This window comes from Armigeres subalbatus, chromosome 3 (assembly GCF_024139115.2).
Source record: "Armigeres subalbatus isolate Guangzhou_Male chromosome 3, GZ_Asu_2, whole genome shotgun sequence".
NCBI classification, from domain to species: domain Eukaryota; kingdom Metazoa; phylum Arthropoda; class Insecta; order Diptera; family Culicidae; genus Armigeres; species Armigeres subalbatus.
In genome coordinates this window covers 145,422,243-145,441,132 of record NC_085141.1, presented here as the reverse complement: position 1 = coordinate 145,441,132, position 18,890 = coordinate 145,422,243, and the positions used below count along the sequence as shown (strand labels likewise).

The window sequence follows — 18,890 nt, the reverse complement described above, 5'->3', positions numbered from 1 at the left end:
CTACACATTCAATCAAAAGTGGAAGTGGATGTCTACAAACCATTTTATCGAAAAATACATCCGGTTCTAGATCACGCGGATGCAAAAAATAATTATAATTTATCAAATTTTGTCGAATGGGTACTGCGTCCATGGGAGATTCGGTTATAACGGTTATAACAATTGACTCAAAATAAAATTAGGGTTACACCATGAGGGAATGATTCGAAGGACTGAAGAATCAACTGTATTTTTGTGGAAATTGGAAGACAGTGTTGATTGTTAAAGTGGATATTATTTTACAGAACAATATTTCGTAAGAGAGTTACTGTGACTTTTAAACCAATTTGACAAAACTAATAATTGGCAAAGGAATGGAAACATCTTATCTGTTTTTACTTGGATTAAGAATGTAATACAAATCAGCTCATAAACATGAAAACCTATTTTTGCGAAATCAAAGGATGAGAAAATTTAGAGAATCATGGTTCGGTAAATCACTGACGGACGTAAGAAAGAAGAAGAACGATATGCAATGTTCTGAAAGAGATAGTCTTAGCTTGACACTAGTAATATACAGAAAAGTACACCACAATATGGTCTGAATGATCTCAAATGAAAATGTTGAAGATTTTAAACAATACAAACGCCACAGAGCCTTTAACAACAGTGGAATAATTATTTATGAGCTGAACGATGCTTAACTTAACATATGATACACATGGAATGGAATGCTTTTTGTAACACATAACAGTGGAGTAACATGTACAAGTAGTGTGTATTGTACACAGTTGTTTGAGACAACGCTTTGAACGTAAACATCTGAAAACGAAACGAAAACAAAAACCAAAAAATAATAAAAATGCAATTCGAAGTACCTATCAAACAGAACATTAATCACTTTCTCGCCAAAAAATCGTAACAACATCCGATTCTCGGTCAATCACATTTTTTTTTGGGTTCAAAAACGCGCTGGGAGAGGGAAACAGATACACCCTGGAGCTTTTTTTTGCTGTTATAATCGGTCCCACTGGGCATGTTGGTATTGGACATCCACAATCGTCCCACACCCGGACGGTAACAGACGACAATAGACAGAGAATGTGAGCGAGACTAAAGAAATGGAACGAACCGAATCGCTTCTCCTTGGATTTGAGTTGTCTGTTGGCGGTGGTGGTTTGTTGGTTTTGCTATGGGCAAGCTGACGCTGATGGTTGCAGTAGTAATAGCAGCGCTAGTAGTTGCTAGTTGTAATAGTAGAAGTAGTAGTAGATTGGAGAGATTAGTATCCGGTAAGTTCGGCGAAGGTGGAATCCAGGTCGTCGCAGATGGCTTTGTACTTGTCCTTCTCGTTCATCAATTTGTCTGGAAGTAGAAGTGGTAGAAGAAGTTTGATGGATTTATAAACGAATAGTTCATTTAGGGCTCCTGTCGACACTGTTGATGGCTGGCGGCCGCAAGATCCTAATGGAGCAGATGTAGATCACTGTGTGTTGATGTTTTTGCAGACGACGATGATTTCTCCGGATGACGCGATGCTCTTTTGACATAAATGATTTGACAAATTGTGAGGTTTGTGATGTTTCGACAAAATGTAATTCAAACGGCTAGTCACAATCTACTAAATAGGATGTATGTACATTTGGTGTGCTGAATACTTGGATTTTCAATCATTGCCTTACGCTAGTACCCATCGAAAGCTCAAAAGGGGTGTTAACTCATTCCAATAAGCCTATCCAAAGCCTCTCAGGATTAGAAGGCATGTGGAATACGCCGTATGTATTAATTCTATTAAGATCGGAAGCTACAGCTGTCACAACTTGGCAATGTATTATATTGGGTGGTAAATTGTTGAAATAGTGAGCGCTACAACAGCTAGTGTTATCACTGTGTGTTGGTTATCAGTGTTTCCAGTTCCAGGAACTTGCCATGCCACCCATATGACTACCATAAACAATGGTAGACGCATTTCTGATGGCAACAAGTTCCCGGATCCCCTATTCCTCAACTTACCTTCTAGTCTGTCGACTTCCTTCTGGAGCTTCTTGACGTTCTTTTCGGCGTTCTCGGCACGAGTCTCAGCCTCCTTCAGCTTGATGGTGAGGGACTTCAGCTGGCGCTTGAACTCCTCGACTCTCTGGTTAGCCTTGTCTTCCGAGACTTCCAGAGACTTGAGCGAGTTACCGACGACCTTGAGAATTGATTCAACAATTGAATGACACCCTCTGCATATCAATTCGTCAAAGTATTAGATCCTACCTTCAACTCTTCTTCCAACTCCATGATCTTGGCTTCACCGGACTTGACACGATCTTCAGCGACTTCCAGCTCGTCTTCAACGAAGGCCAGCTTGCGGGACACTTCATCAGACTTGCCGTCAGCGTCTTCAGCGAGCATACGGGCTTCCTTCAGCTGGTTGCTCAGTTGATCCATACGCTCCTCATCCTGCTGGGAACGGTTCTCCAATACCTTGCACATACTGCAAATGAAAAGTGATCATAAATTAGTTTCCCCTCAATCAACATCTCGCCACCGCCAATTCTAACCGGTTGTTCTCATCAGCGGACTGGGTGGCCTCCAGCAGCTTGGACAGAGCAGCGCCCGAGCGTTCTTCGGATTTCTCCAGATCCTCCTCAACCTGCTGGACCTTGCGGGTCAGGGCGGCAACGTTGGCCTCGGTGGAGGTCAGAGTCCTCTCCTTCTCTTCGAGGTCCTTGTTGGCCTGCTCCAGGGTGTTCTTGAACTTCTCGTGATCCTCAGTGACCTGAGTCAGACGCTTGGTCAGCTCAGCGACCTCCTCCATGATCTTGTCGGCACGGAGGTTGGCCTCCTTGGCCTGGTTTTCGCAGGTATCGGCTTTGTCGGCGGCATTATCCTTCTCCAGCTTCATCGCCTGCATCTTCTTCTTAATCGCGTCCATGGTGGATGGATTTTTGGGTTACTCCGGCCTTCAAAGAAAAGGGTTGAACACAACGGTTGCTGCTGGAAACAACGAAAAATGTTATATTTTGCATTGGATATTGAAATTGAACATTTACATTCAGAAAAATAAGGAATTCGTGCTGGTCCTTGCACTGCTGTTTTAAATCAAGACTGCTGAGAAATTACTTGTAATTCTTTGATTTTAATAATAATTCTACTTCCTTGGAAATTGATAACGAAGAATTTAAAGAGGACATCCACAGTAGTGAAATGAAAAAAATCATGATTTATGCCATGAAAATGATGATATCGTCTTTTTCGTAATAAGCCAATGCAGAGAGTTTCTTGAGAAAAAAAAACCTTATGTTAAATCTCGTGCGTAGTGATTCTCCCGCTACGGGTGGATATTCCGGTGGACTGTATGTGACCTTTCCTTGGTTTGACCGATGAGCGATTGTATGGGAATTACCCCGATCAGCTGGGGCTTGAAAACATATGATTATTTGCACAACACGACACTGTACAGTTTATTTACAATCGTTTCTTTACATAACACTGGACATGACTTATTCACGTACACCCAGGTTTTTTTTTACACGGTTTGGTTTTGGTCGTTTAAGACCTTCAAGGTCAATGAAGCAATGAGTTAACCCCATCAAAAAATTCACAAAAAATCAAAGAAAATTCAGGGGGTATTTTAAAAGCTGTAAAAGTTCAGGTTAACCGAGAAATTAACGAATTCCAACCGCGTAAAAAAAAACCTGGGTGTACCTTACACTACAATAAAACATTAAATAAAATAAAAAATACGGTCTCTGACCAGCGCTCGCGAATGCTAAGTTTAGATACGGCAAGTTAATTGAACAAGTCACTTGAATTGATCGCGACTTGAACGTCTAAACACCATCATTCAACTCACTTGAACGAAAAAAACTGAGTTATTCAATTCACTTGCCGTGTCAAGTCAAAATGTAGCTTAAAGTTAATTTGTTTCTCCCTTGGTATTGATGTGTATTATAAATAATAGTGCATTTTGCATCCACCTTCCACGCTATTTGTGAGTCGCTCGTAGTAATTTTCGATTGAGGGATAGAAATTATTGAAGTAGCACAACTAAAAGTACTCCTCCACTCTAAAATTACAGAATTTATGAAAGAAAAGAACAGACCTCTACGAACACAAAATGGCTAATGATTGACTTCCTAGCTGTAACTGCATTTAACTTGAATTACGTTGTCGTTTGACAGCTCTGGATAGAGGAAATGTTGTATATGTTGGAAAACATGAACTACGGGGTTGGACACAATGATCGGGACAGGCAAAATTTTATCGAAATTCGAATGACCATAACCATGTAAAAAATCAACCGATTTCTTTGGTTCTTACAGTGTTCGACTGAAAAATTAATCAAGTTTTTAGGAAACTGTTTCAAATCCATGTTCAGACCGCTGAATACCGGAGATAAGCCGAATTATTTGAGGGCATGTCAAAAATCCTATTTTTTGAGCGTTTTTGTATTTTGTTGACTCTTTTTATATTTTTTACATAAACTAGAGCTCTTCCTGAGCTGATTGATAAATTGATTTCACAGATCGGACACCAAAAACGTGAGATATGGCCGTTTCCGTAAAATCCGTGAAACCGGTTCCACCCATTGGTGGCCGGTGGGTACACCCAACCGGCGGATGTTAGATTTTATAACAATTCTGTATAAGAATCTACCAGAACCTGTATAAGAACTGGGCATATGCGAAATTGTTAGATTCTTACACAAGAATTGTATAAGAATCTAACAATTTTGTAAGCTTTTCTTACAATATTTGTTTGAGAGCTTACATTTTTTGTATAAGAATCTAACAATTTCGCATATGCCCAGTTCTTATACAGGTTCTGGTAGATTCTTATACAGAATTGTTATAAAATCTAACATCCGCCGGTTGGGTGTAATAAATGTGTTTTACATGGCCTACTAGAACAATAATTCCTCATGTTGTTATCGTGTAGCAGCTGATTCCGATTGTTTTCTTTCCTCTACTGTATTTAATTACGTCGAACCAAAAGACTTCTCTCGTGGATTCCTGAGCCTTGTTGAGAATTAGAGATGGTCGGGTTTCGGGATTACGAATGTAAAAATGTCGGGTACTAGTCGGGTTTGATAAGATTTTTCATGTCGGGTTCGGGTCGGGTCCGGGTTTGAATGGAATTTACGAATCGGGTTCGGGTCGGATTCGGGTTTGCAAAATGTAAAACCCGACCATCTCTATTGACGATTAAAGGTTGCATGAAGAATAAGAAGTCGAAGGATGATATTTGAAAAATATTGCATGGGGAAGCATATGGGAAGTTTAATAAAACTCTTCTCAAAAATTCTAGGAGCAATTTAATTAAAAACGGTTAGCAGTACGAGGTTGGACTATCCTTCTACTGCATAATAAACGCAATTTTTCGATTTCAAATTTTATTTTATGATATCATATCTAATACACAGTATAAGAAAAGTCCAACTCCGTACTGCCAATCATTTTTAATTGAATCGCTTCTAGAATTTTTGAGAAGAGTTTAAAAAAAAATCCGTATGCTTCCCCGTGCAATATTTCTCTAATATCATCCTTCGACTTCTTCTTCTTCATGCAACCTTTAATCGCCAATTGAGAATCTCAACAGTTTCAATCAACCATGTCGCCAAACGCTTAAACTTTGCCACCAAAACCTTTTCGTTTCCGGTGCTGTGCAGTATGCGACGGATCGTCGTTTCTCTTTTTTGTTTCATTCGTAGCCACCTCTATTACTTGGGTTGATCGGGATCCATCCCAGCTATTTATCCTATTATTAATAGCCCCTGGTTGTTCCCAGTCTAGCTTTCCTCCATCTTGTTACAATATCCACACTCTTAGGATTAAATTGTTTCCGTTTCCTTCGACCAATTCCCGCAACTTCGTGTAATCCACGTCTGGATCTGGATCGAGCTGAAGCATTTCCTTTCTCTCCAGCGCTAGATTCGCCTTCACCTACTTATCTCCCGTCAATACTTGCCCACCGACATGTTGCCACCACAGTATTGTCTCCTACGAACTGTTCTTATGGTCTACCAAGATTTTACGGAATATTTTTCTTCACACTTGCCACAATGAGGATTTGCTTGATTCACGGAACGCAAATCTTCCTGGATCACTGATACGCATGTACTTCCCTTACAAGACGCATCGAAAACCATCGCCCCTTGGCTTTTCTCAACGACGGAATGGCGATGTGAGTAGTAGAATCACCAGCGCCGTAGCGTGCGGCCCCCGCCAAGGGCGCCAGCGTTCAGGAGGTGCCAAATGAATGTTCGCTCTATGAAATTTTTATTTTTTTTATTTCCACATCAACATTTTATATGAAGTGGATTTGTGCTGTCGGCTTCTGTTGTTGGGCGCTGAACGACGTAACGTGAAACTTACGAGTTGAGCGGGTCCAGAAAAGGTTCTTACGGATAGCCCTCAAACATCTACCGTGGCGTGATCCCGCAAACCTTCCAGCGTACACCGACAGATGTCAACTACTTGGCCTCGAAACCCTTGATCGGTGCAGCAAGCTATATTTGTTGAGAAATTGCTCAACGCTGACGTAAATTGGGTCCTAAAATGAAGAATCGATATTCGATTTTCTTTCAGGGCACGATGAAGTTAATCATCCTGAATGCGTTAGTTTTTCTTCCGACTCAAAAGTCGAAAGGAACATTCCTTAATTTGAAATTTAAAAATTGATGGAAAATGCTTCCTCGACATTTTCGGTCTTGTTTGACGTACAGAATAATATGATTCAAACGCACTAGCAAAACACCGCAGAGCACTTGAATCAACTTTTGACAGTTAATATGTGGGCCTGAAGTTTTGGGCTGATGTTCATTCGTTCTGATATGTTGCCTTTTAAGCAACAGACGATGATCAGCCAAAAACATGTCTTAAAAAGTCTCAAACACAAAAATACCATTTATACGGACTTAGACTATAATCAGAATTTATATAAATCGGTTCAAGTATTCTTGACCGATGCACTATCGTTTACAACCATAAACGATGTAGGGCTTTAGGACCCAATTGCATCTTTTGTGGTCGCTTAACTTTAGGACTTCAGGCAGAATGCTAAGACAGCGATCTCAGTTGCAATCAAGCTTTCATCGCACTCTTTATGGATTTAACCAGCCAAACTCAATTCGCTTATAGAATAAGTAAACTGAATAATATTAAGACTATTTTTGTCAGATGAATGAAATTACAATTAAATAAATTAATTTAGTTTTGGCAGCTATTCCAAATTTTCAGGGACCTTTGAGATCGGGCTGAAGAAGCCAATTGAATTAGATAAAATCGGAGAGTATTTTAAAAAGTTTTTTGAAAATCATGAAGTTCGACCCACATTGCGATTGATAAAATTTTTGGTCACTATTACGGCCACCGAAGGACTTCCGGAACAGTTATGTTTAACAGCAATGAGGAATTAATGTAAAATGAATGTTTTTCCATGTGTATCCGTTAAAGGTCTAATAGTCACTTCGATTCCAGATTTGGTATGAATTGACCTAAATAAGACCGGTTGTACCTGACCTAGCCACATCAGATTTAGATTCTTTAATCCGACTTCAGATTTGCATTTCATTAAACAAACTACGTCCAGTGAGATCTCTGAACCATCCAAAGACTCCGGAGTTGAACTTTCTTGAGCCGAATAGGTCCTATGGCGATTCTGGCTTTCATCCAACCCACTTTAAAGTAGGATTTTTTTATGATTATACTAGGTCCGATAGCGATTCTGGAAATCAACCTGCATCCCAGAGTGGGATTTTATTAATCCAACCAGGTTCAGCAGTGGTTCCAAATCATCGTCATACCCACTATAGAGGTAGATTTTTCTTAATCCAAATAGGCCCGATAGCGAAGCCGTACATCTGTCGATCTACTCCAAAGTTGAATATTATTGACCCAACAAGAAGTAGCAGTGCGTGGGTTCTGAAGAAAAACTCATCAAGAATCAAACACTCAATGATCTTCATTATTTTGTTTTTTACGCCACGCTTTGAAAAATCTAGCATTCCATGCAAGCCTACTGAGATTGAATTTCAATTTTTGACGTAGAACTACGTCTGTCTTTTCTATATTGGGGTACACTTTAAAATTGCAAAAAATCGAAAAACGTCACGAAAATATGATAGACTTTAATCGTTAATATCTCAGTCATTTCTCAATGGATTTTCAATTTTCTTGGACCATTCGATCAAGGAAGAGTCAACGCTTCATTCCCGATGTACACTGAAGCCGTTTTTACGTGGTTTTTTATACTCGAATCGCTTTTCATGCGATTTTATTTCACTCAATTTCGGGATTTCTGCGGTTCATTCAGACATACTTTGGAATTTACGCGGGGATTAACTTTGTTTTAATTCACGTGGCCCATATCATCCGCATAAAAAATTACTCCAGTGTATTACAATATATACGTATGATAGTATTTAGTATTGAAACTTGCTAACAGTTTAGGAATTGGTTTCGGTGAATCAGTCAATCTCATAAGTGCATTGCAAGCTTCTTCTTCCATAGCACTACATTCCAACTGGAACTTGGCCTGCTTTTCAACAACTATTAGTATTTCTTTAGTTATTGATTAAAAGCTTTCCTTGCCCGCCATTGCATTAGTATGTATCTTGTGTGGTACGATGGATACACTATGCCCAGGGTGTGAGAATGTTTCCCACCCGAAACATTCTAGATCGGATCGAGAATCGATCTCGCCATCTCCGGATTCTGCGCCTTTGTTCTCAAGGCTAACTGGGAACCTCAAGCCGGCATAGACGTCAAATTAATGCAACTTACAGGACTTTTAACTCGTTTCTGCTAACTTACACGCGCGTTTTCTTTGTAAAGCATGGGGGCGTTTGACGACAGCTGCTCGCTTACGTCTATTGATGCCAGTAGAGAGGCTCGGAATCTTTTTCGCTGCTGCAGTAAATGCGTTCTGGTATTTTTTCTTCGGCTCTTGGTGTCTGCTGGAGTAAATGCAAAGTCCGACTCCTAACGTGAAGGAATGATAATTATTATCAATAAACTCTCAAACTGTCAAGCAGCGGCCAAGGCAACGCAGCGGTACACTATCAGCCAGATTTTTGGAATTATCATTTGATAACTTCGCAGGTGTGAAAAGTAGGCGAGTGGTTATCGGCGATAACTTTTCAAGTCTTGCAACACAAAAGCTATTATTTTAATGTTAACCAAACTTATCTAATACCAATTTAATGTAAACAATTCAGCTCAATCGAATGTTTGGCATTGTGTTTTGGTGTTATGTAGGTAAAAAAGTTCAAAAGTAGCATTCACCAATAATGCTTCGAATTAAGATACAATTATCGAACGATTCTTACTCTCTAGCGAGTTTTTATTAATTGATAATTTGGATATGTGATCGCTTGAGAGTGTTATTCATCCTCGTTTATTTGACAAAATATTTTTATCATCCTTTTTAAATGTTAGTCTAAAATCTCACTCAATCTCAGGAGAGCAGGATAAACAGCGAAAACAGATTCACCCTGGGCTTGAAACACGCTTGCTTTGGTCTCATCGAACAGAAAAGTCGAAAACCTGTACATTACATACAGCTACGTAGTTCAACGTCACCTTTGCGTACAACCCGATTGGGCTGCACCTTTGAGTTTTTCTTATTTGCTTCGTAGTCTCAGCTTCGTAGTATGCCGTCATATAACATGCCTACTATGATTGGGTTTCAAATTTGCTATCATTATTTTATTATTCCGTCTAAGACGAATTAAGTACTGTCCATTTAATTCCACCAGTTAATTTTCGTTATCTTTGCAGATACGTATTTCGACCACACAGTTGTGGTCGAAATACGTATCTGCAAAGGTAACGAAAATTAACTGGTGGAATTAAATGGACAGTACTTAATTCGTCTTAGACGGTTTAATACATTCCACTAAAAGAGCTTTAATTTTTCTGATTTTATTATTGACAATTGTAAATATTTTAGTTTAGTATTTCATTTTTTATTACGATATCGCTTTATCAAACAATGTTACCAAACAAGTCGAATGATTTTTCAGGTTCATTCTATCCTCTACACCATGTTGCGGGAAATATTCGAATAAATTCTGGATCCGCCAACTTCAAGCCTAGGGAAATCCCAACATGCCTCTTCGATGGTCTTTGTGTTACATCTGCCGTAATCTGCGACAGAACAAGAAATCCATTTTGCGGGAAAACTCGGAAACTCGTGATTTGATCATTGCCACAGCCTTGTGATTAATCCGCCTTGTGATTATTGAACCAGACCCAAAGCATTATTGTGATTGCGCGAAAGGTTGTATTGGCCCGACACATAGAAGCGTTGGAATACTGTCCATTGAGGTAGCGCTCGGATAGAACTTTGAGCAGGTATGGAAGTTATCAAACCAAACAATGGACCCCTCTTTTAAAAAACACTGTTAGATTCTTGATGAAATCCTGTTCCTTGGAAGTCGGGTTGAATAAGCTGGTGCAGATTTTAGATGAACCGTTCAAAACCTTCCAGATAGGACTGAAGTTTCGAGGCTGACTCCTTATTAACTTGCTGTCATTATAATGTATCGTCAAAGTGTTGCCTTATTGATGGATAGCCTCGGGTTCACCTGTGAGACATCCATTCAGGTAATGGAAATTTTTGGTGGATCAACATGATATACAAATCCCGGGAAATCAACCACTCGTCCATATTACCTGTGAAAGTTTATAGCAGGGCTTATGGAAGGCGAATATGCTTCAACGCAGGCTGTGACTGCGACGTATCCAAAGCACGCGACCGGTACAATGTGGCGTCTTCCAGCTCCTGAGCCTTCTCTATCAAAGACATCTTGACCGCTGCACAAACTTTGCTAAAATTTTACCAGATTCTTCTTCCATGCGTCAAGCGTCTACCTATTTTGCGTTTCCACAGTTCTTATACAAATTTTGGCAGGTTGTTATACATAAATGTTAGAAAATCTGTCCGATCGTGTTTCTTCCAGCACGCAGAATAATCGACCGGCGCTTGTATTGCTTGATTATGGGTCAACAGATCTTACACATTGAAGATGATATTAGTTCCCATCATCATTTGTTGGTTCTCTGTGTAATTACAGCTGACCTGGAAAGAGCGGACTATTACCCATGGGCGGCCAATCATGCCCAAGCACATGTTCTCCGTGCTCAGATATACAGAGCAGATACTTCGCCAGAGTAAACGGGTCAGTGAAATGATATTGTGGAACCCAATTGCACTGAACAGTAATAGCTTGCTTGGCTTGGACTCAATTCACAAGCTGTCGTCCAGCAAAAGATGCCTGAACCACATAGTGAAACTTGTGGATCCAGTGGACGAAGACGAGCCGCACTGTTACCTGTTGATGCTTCCCGTAAGACATCATCTGCGTTCTCTATGAATGACCGGCAGTTAGTTGCACCCGTCTTTTAAGAATAAGATCCACTTTGGATCCATATACCCATAGCATTATTTCCGATCTGTCCACGAAGGTCTTTCGTCACTCGCGGTTGAAGATTTCATAAATTTCAATTTCGGTGACCCCAGATCGGCATGCCAAGATTCGATGGAGATTTCGCTTGATGGCTTTCTTTCCGCTAGACGTTTACTCCTAAGATCCATTCCAATGCGTATACCCCTACATCTACAATATCTCCTGCAATACCTCAAGGACGTGGCTCACAAGCCATCCGAAACAGTGGAAAAGGAAGCGGATAACTATGCGTCGATATGAGATGCTTTGCTGTAACGCTTCGAAAATGAGCGGTTCCTGCAGCAGTGTCAGCTGTTTTGAAATTTATACAATATCGCTCCACTAGGGAAGCCATCGCTAAAACAGTTGAACGACCTTGATAAATATTACCAAAAGGCGCGTGAGAGCACTTTCGAAGCTGTTTATGCTTACGAAGGTTTAAGACCAAAGCACCCGGTACTCTCCCGGCAAATTTGCAACACGAAAGGTAACAATATCACGTTACTCTCGATACCATCGCCACCATTCGGATTTTCTGCTGTGTATTCGTTGCCAACGCAATTTCAAGACAACTCCATATCTTTTCGAATGAATCGCTGAAGGCTTTTGGAGCGTGCTGCTACGTCCGGTTAGAATCTGCAAGAGATATTCGTGTTCATGTGGACAGTTTCATACACTGTCCTCCACTGGTTGAGTTCCCCCACTTCTCAAATTTGTTCTTTTTTCAAATACCGTTTTGACTCAAATCCCGAACATGACACATATTCCAAACACTGGCGTTTTAGCGCCCTAGAACTAAAACTTTCATCGGTTTTTACACTGAGGATTAAGATTACAAACGAATTTGAACTCTTGTGGAGAAAATTAAACGAATAAAGTCAGAATGGCCATTTAAAAGCGAGTGTTCGGAATATGAGTCATATTCGGAATTTAAGGCAAAACTATTTTTCCCTTTCCATTTTATCTATATGCATCCAAACCTGGCTTAGAAACCTCGCAGTTAATAACTGTGGAAGTGATTAATGAACACTAAGCTGCGAGGCGGCTCTGTCCCAGTGGGGGGATGTAATGCCAATAAGAAGAAGAGAAGAAGTGCATCCAAACTGTCCTTGAGTTCAGAACTTGGGGTCCACAGCCACCACTTTAGCTTTTTTCGTCGCTCCAAGCTTGGATATGTATTCAACCATAGCCATAATATATTTGTAAAGAACAGGAAACACGGTTAGGTAGTTTTGAGACATTCTGGGTTATCCAAACCATCCTTGAATTCAGAACATGCGATCTACAGCCACAGCAGTAGATTTTCTAGGTAACCATAAGCATTTAACCCTTTCCCGCCCACGACTTTTTTCAAAGATTTCAATAGGAAGGAATCATCTTTGAGAAAAATGCTAAAGCAAAAGTTATTTAGCATAGCAAAAATTAGTGGAAAACGAAAATAAAGTTTTTGGTTGTAAATCAATAGTTAATTGATTGTTTTCAATAGTTTCACTATTTGTACTCAAAATTGATTATATTTCCAGTCTAATGGAACCATAAAGATGTGTCCAATATTCCTTTTTGTTGTTGAAACAATTCGATGAAGGTTAGAAGGTGCAAAATTTGATGGTGCGCCACAGACACCATGGGCGGGAGCTGTTAAATTTAATAAGCCGTTAAGTGTTAAGTAAATAGGTGCGCTGCAGCGCGATTCAACGGAGGCTGGTTGACATGATTACGCTCTGGGTATTTATCTTGAGAGGGATGTATAATGAAGTGATTATTGAGACTATCTAGCAAACTTTATTGATTTTAAGCACTAAAGTGTTTGTACAGCAGCAAAATGGCTGCTCCACGTAGCAAAATCCCGATCGAAATCCAAAAATTAATCATTGATTCGATCAATACTGGTCCGAAGTAGCGGGCATAGTTAATCGGTCGCGTTCGTCGATACAATCTGTGATACAGAATCACTTGAAACTGCTCTCGGAAGAGGCTATAAGCCAAATCTTTCTGAACGTCAGAACCACAATATGTTCCGCAAAATAAAGCAAAATCCTGAGGTTAGTGCAGCGGATAAAATCGTCGGCCTCATCGAAGTGCAGTACGAAGGTTTTACGCGCAGAGTCCTGCATAACGGAGCTTTGTCTAACCCCATGGGTAGTCACTGGAGTGAGGCAAGAATGTATTCCATCTCCGCTACTGTTTCTCATCGTAATCGGCTAGATCACGGTGGGTGTAATTGATCGTGCACCCAAACCATGGGCTGCTCTGTTTTTTAGCCTATAGCCTATTAGTAGGGAGCATCCAAACGACTTCGATTTGGCTGATGAGTGATGATATTGCTCTACTAGCGTAACGGGGCTCTGATATGCAGAGTAAGCTGAACGACCTGGCCGAACGCTCCTGTACGGCGGGTTTCATCATCAATGTCAACAAGACCAAATCGTTGGATGTCAACACGAACAATCCCTTCAACTTTACGGGAGCCGTGCAAGCAGTGGATAAGGTCGAAAACTTTCAATAATTTGACAGCCTGTTAGCCTCGGATGGTGGAACCAAGATCGACAAAGGAGCAAGGATCAAGAAGGCTTGAGCAGCTTTTGCGAGTTTGCGAAATATATGGAGATCCAATCAGATTAGTCAACGCACTGAATTTAGAATTGTCAACTCTAACGTGATATCTGTGTTGTTATACGCCAGTGAGACTTGGTGTATATCAGCAGAGATCACGCAGAAATTTCAAGTATTCATCAACCGATGTCTACGTTTTATAATTCGGGCATGGGAACTCGAATGCCGAGCTCCATCGACGATGCCATCAAAAACCGATATCAACAGAAATTCAAAAATGTAAATGGAAGTGGGTCGCACATTACGAAAGCGCGGAGACAAAATTTGCAAGCAAACGCTGGACTGGAATTCGGCAGGACATCACAACAGAGGCAGACCCAAGGGCTCGTAGTGACATAGCCTCTACAAATAAACAAAGAAATTCGACAGGAATCTGGCCTGGGCCAGAGGCTAAAACGAGTAGCCGGATGGAATAAAGATCTTTTACGTTGGTCCTATGTACCCCTAGGGGTGCTCAGGATACAGAAGTGAGTGAGTGAGTAAATATCACCGAACTTGCTGACTGCTTGTCACAGATTGGAAACGTCAAGATCAGACCTCAAGCTCAAACAGTTTCGAAGTAACGGGAAGGATTTTTTTCCATAAGGAAAAATGACAGCTTCATTTACTTAACATAGCAGGCGTAATTTACGTTCCGAAATTCGCTTTACTTGCTAGCTCTGTAGTGTTCAAGAAATTTCAGTAGCGGAATCATTCCTTGTCCTATCTATTTGCACAGTACTTAAATAGTCCATACTACCAAATAACATATAGGCATCTTTGCCGTGGAATGTGGTCCATTCATGATTTTGAAACGAATTGCAAACATGATATTATGCCACCATAGGCATGTTATGATTTGAGCTGCTTTTCATGCAAAATACACCGGAAACCTGATTTTTTAATCTTATTTGGGTACGCCGATATGGTTCATGAATCCAATTTTCAATTTATCCAGGGCAACTATCCAAAACACTCTTCACAACTCGTGCCTGCTGTACAATGTAAAATCAATGCTGCCGCACCCTCTCCAATCTCCAGATCCTAAGCTTTGAAAGCATTTTGAATCATCTTGAATGGAAAGTTCGAGAGCACATGATGAACCAAATCCACTTAAAGGAGGTTCTCATGGAAGAATGTCAACTAGATAATGTTCCGTGTATTGTACAGAAAACATTTTCTGCGTTAAATTTATATCTTGGCAAGCCTCGTTGGATAAACATTACAACTCGTGCTGAAAAAATCTTCTTTTTGCAACCAGTTGCACAAACTACTATTAAACATGATTTTACATCCGAGCATTTACTGGACAGAAAGCTTTTTGGTATAGTGTATTAGATAACACGTATTTTCATACAAGATTGTCAAGTGTTCATTTTCCATTTGCTTATTATTAATTATTAAAATATCTTGAAGTTTAATTCTTTAAGTCTCCAACTAGTCTTGTGAGTAAAAACGTTGAATTGCCAATCCAAAGATTCGATTCTCAATTCTACTTGAAATGTTTTTGGGTGGGAAATATTGTTTGTTGTCCCAAGTTACATGCTCATGCAATAGGTGATCATAGAATATAACTGTGAAAATGCTTATAGAACATTAGTTCCAGCTGGGATGTAGAGCCATTAAAAAATAAGAAGTATCTTATTAAACAAGTTAGTACTTCTATATCTCAATGGAATAGTATACTAACTCGTCTTAAGACAGGTTCAGATATTATACTAAACAGTTTCTTAAAGTAATTGTCGAAATAAAAGCATACAAATGTCCAAATAATCAACCATGATGATACAATTTGAGTAAAAAACACTGACATGCACAATTTTTGTTTTACATTTGAGCAAACTAAGTTAAAAGCAGGTGTATATAGAATAATGTATCATCCATTATGAAACAAAAATAGATGGAAATGTGGCATTTTTTTTCATCGCCCGAGCAAGGTCAGGGGACTATTTATGAAATTTTTAAGTCTATTTTTATAACCAAAATAACATGCATTAATTTGGAAACAAGACAAAATCTCAAACTCAAAGCTTTTACCCATTGAAACTGTTGCATATTAGAAAAACGATCCACTGTCTCTAGATGAAGACAAAACAACTTATCGTAAATTTCTTAAAACTCTATTATATGTATGAATCAGACATGCATGTATAAATTATAATAAAAAAATTTTCATCAAAATTTGAATTTTGAAGATTGTGGAATTATTTTCAGATTGGACATAACCTTTTTAATTGAATTTGATACATCATTGAATCAAACAGATATAGGAATTTATTTGTTGTAAAGTAACATCAGTAATGAGTAATAAATCAGTGAATTAAAAAAAATTAACGAAAAGTTTAATATCATCCCGATCGCACCACTTTTCGATTCGCTTTGGCTTAGGTCAGGCGCCATAAAATTTGAAAGAATGTACTCCATCCATGCCACAGAAGCGCCTTACCCAGCCAGCAGGTGTCCGCACTATGTCATTCCAAGAAATAATCTCCAGTGGCTCTGTGCGTCCGAAGGAAAATCTATTTTTGATCTTTTCTTGCCAAAAAATTCGGCTCACACAAATGTATGTAGGCGTAGGCACTAGCACCGAACCGGGCTGTCCTCATTTCCCAACCATAAGATCGAAATCTCGCAACGATCACTGCTGGGGAAATTTTCCACCCACAAGACCGATGGAACGCGTGCAAGGTGTTCCGGAGTCTGTGTATGTGTGTATGTGCGTTTGTGTCAGTGTAGGTGTGAACAATTGCCGGTTTCCGTTGGGATGTTTGTCTATCGAGTCATAAAGATTTCTTCATGCAAATTCTTCAACTTTTCACTTCGGTGGCCTCAATTGGGCGGCGCGCATCGTTTGGCCTGCGCGTATTACCGTTCCTAAATTTAGAACACGAGCTCGATCAGCTCTGTCTGCAGATAGGTAGATGGACGGCTACGATGGCGTGATTGCGTTTCACGATCCATAAAAGTATAGTTAATCAACTCCGAAGGCACTGCTGCTGCATGCGTATGCGCAACTCCTTGCGTCAAGACGATTGCGCAGGCGTCGGAATTCCTGGCTTTGATCACATACCTACGCAGGCACTGTTACACACATACACACATTCTCGGGAATGCCGATCCACCGACAGCCACCCACTCGGGATGATTTTCGCTATTCATTGCCTCAGTCTGATGGTTTTATGTATTTATGAAACCGATTCTATTTTTGAACTTTTACCACCAATGTTTAACTCTTATTATTTAATCAGATTGAATTTGCTGAGATTATGAAATGGTTTTATTCGCGATGTCCTTTTCACTATCTTCATGATGATTATTATCCATTAGAATTATATTCTTTATATAATTCCTTATCAGTCGATTGGCATATTTGAAAGTATCACCCTCACTGTGAGTCACAGCAATGACAGTTGCTTACGTCACTTTGTTTAATTCATCAATGCTCGTTATCAATATCAAAGAATCTTGGAGTGACCCCAAACAATTATCACTAGATCACGATTTTCTACCTCAACCTGAATAATTTTAAAATTTTCCTTCTAAACCTATCCTTAACTATTCAAAATGCTCACGATAGAACCAGCAGAAATATCCTCAATTTTTTTACACTCGACTTCTGAAGAAAACAACCAACCTGAGCGCTTTCACTCAAATCCTCGCAAGACTAAAAACACGATAGCACTGAGTACTGCAATACTCTAAAACGTGCGATTGACCCTAAAATCGTTCGGCGCCTACCACCACACGCACAGGTCCGCAATACCGAGACCACGGTTCGCAACTTTTCGCGCCATGACGTCACCGGGGAACGGTCCGCCGAAGACGGGAAAATCCTATTTTTAGCCCTCCCGATCATAGAAAACCCCATAGAACGCACGAACATCCCCTTCGCGCCACACAACCAAACTTGACCGATCGCTGCCTTGCCAGTATTTGTGCAGGGGAAAACTTCCCCTGCCACGGATACACCTACATGATCCCGAAGGGGAAACATTTTCCGAAGGAAAATCGTTTATTGCGAAAACCCGCCCGATCATCAGTCGAGCATTAGATTTTTCTTGCTATTTTAATGTCGGTCGGTGGCTGTGGAAAACTTTTTCATCATTCCGAAACGGAGCGAGAAGAATACTGGGGAAAAAAATTGCCCCGTTAATGGTTTCTGTTTCTGCCCTGACAAGCGGCCCACGAAAAATTGTGAGCCATAAAAACCTAGCGGCGGTCGTCGCCTACGGGGTGATCTAATTTTGAAAACAATTTTCACAATTTCGCTAGATTTTGTTTGCCTTTCCAACGTGAACCGACCTCCATCCGTTCGTCGGTACGGTAGAGCGAGCGATCGAGATCGGTGGAATGAGCAAGTTGCTACCAATGGAAAGGTTTCTTCTTGGAGTTTAAAATTATGATTTATTCAATCAGTGGCCCGGGAGTGGGTGGGACAAGTAGGACATGTCGTATGCATGCATTTTCCCGGGGGGATAGTCAAAGCATTACACATGATTATGGCAAGATGAAGTCATTGGTTGGCAGGAATCTGTGTGTTATACTAATGACACACTGGTGGTACAAGAACCATGGTACAAGAATCTTGAAATGAGTACCATACCAATTATTGTCTTTATTAAAGATAGTCTTGGAATAATTTTCTTGTTCTCTTGTACCATGGTACAAGTACCACAGGTGTGTCCTTAGTATTAGGTGAGTTCAAAGTTATTCAGAGCCTTAACAATAATCATAAAGTTATCTGGTATCAAGAATGTTTTCGTTCATTTAGTAATTAAGCCTCGATCATTTTGTAGTATGTCAATAACTCACTCCAGCTAGACTAAAATTAAAAAAATGTTGTGTGGTGTACTTTTAGTGCGAAGATTTTCTGCCGAACAAA

General features: G+C 40.0%; 1 protein-coding gene across 5 annotated transcripts in view; it reads right to left on the bottom strand.

Annotated features, from left to right (window-relative positions):
- LOC134220919 (tropomyosin-1) overlaps nt 1–17,799 on the bottom strand; it is a 28,673-nt gene extending 10,874 nt beyond the window's left edge. Inside the window, exons 1-5 of one of the 5 annotated variants that reach the window (XR_009982106.1) lie at nt 17,643–17,799; nt 2,526–2,958; nt 2,239–2,458; nt 1,993–2,170; nt 858–1,344 (exon numbers count right to left, since the gene is read on the bottom strand). Coding sequence is in view for 1 of the 5 variants with exons in the window: in XM_062700072.1 (XP_062556056.1) it covers nt 1,993–2,170; nt 2,239–2,458; nt 2,526–2,899 (772 nt within the window). In the remaining 4 variants the exon portion in view is untranslated. Of the gene's footprint in view, nt 1–857; nt 1,345–1,992; nt 2,171–2,238; nt 2,459–2,525; nt 2,962–17,580; nt 17,603–17,642 lie in introns of those variants that run through there. The other 4 variants (XR_009982109.1, XR_009982107.1, XR_009982108.1 and 1 more) reach the window with 4 other exon arrangements.
- Nucleotides 17,800–18,890: the final 1,091 nt, after the last annotated feature.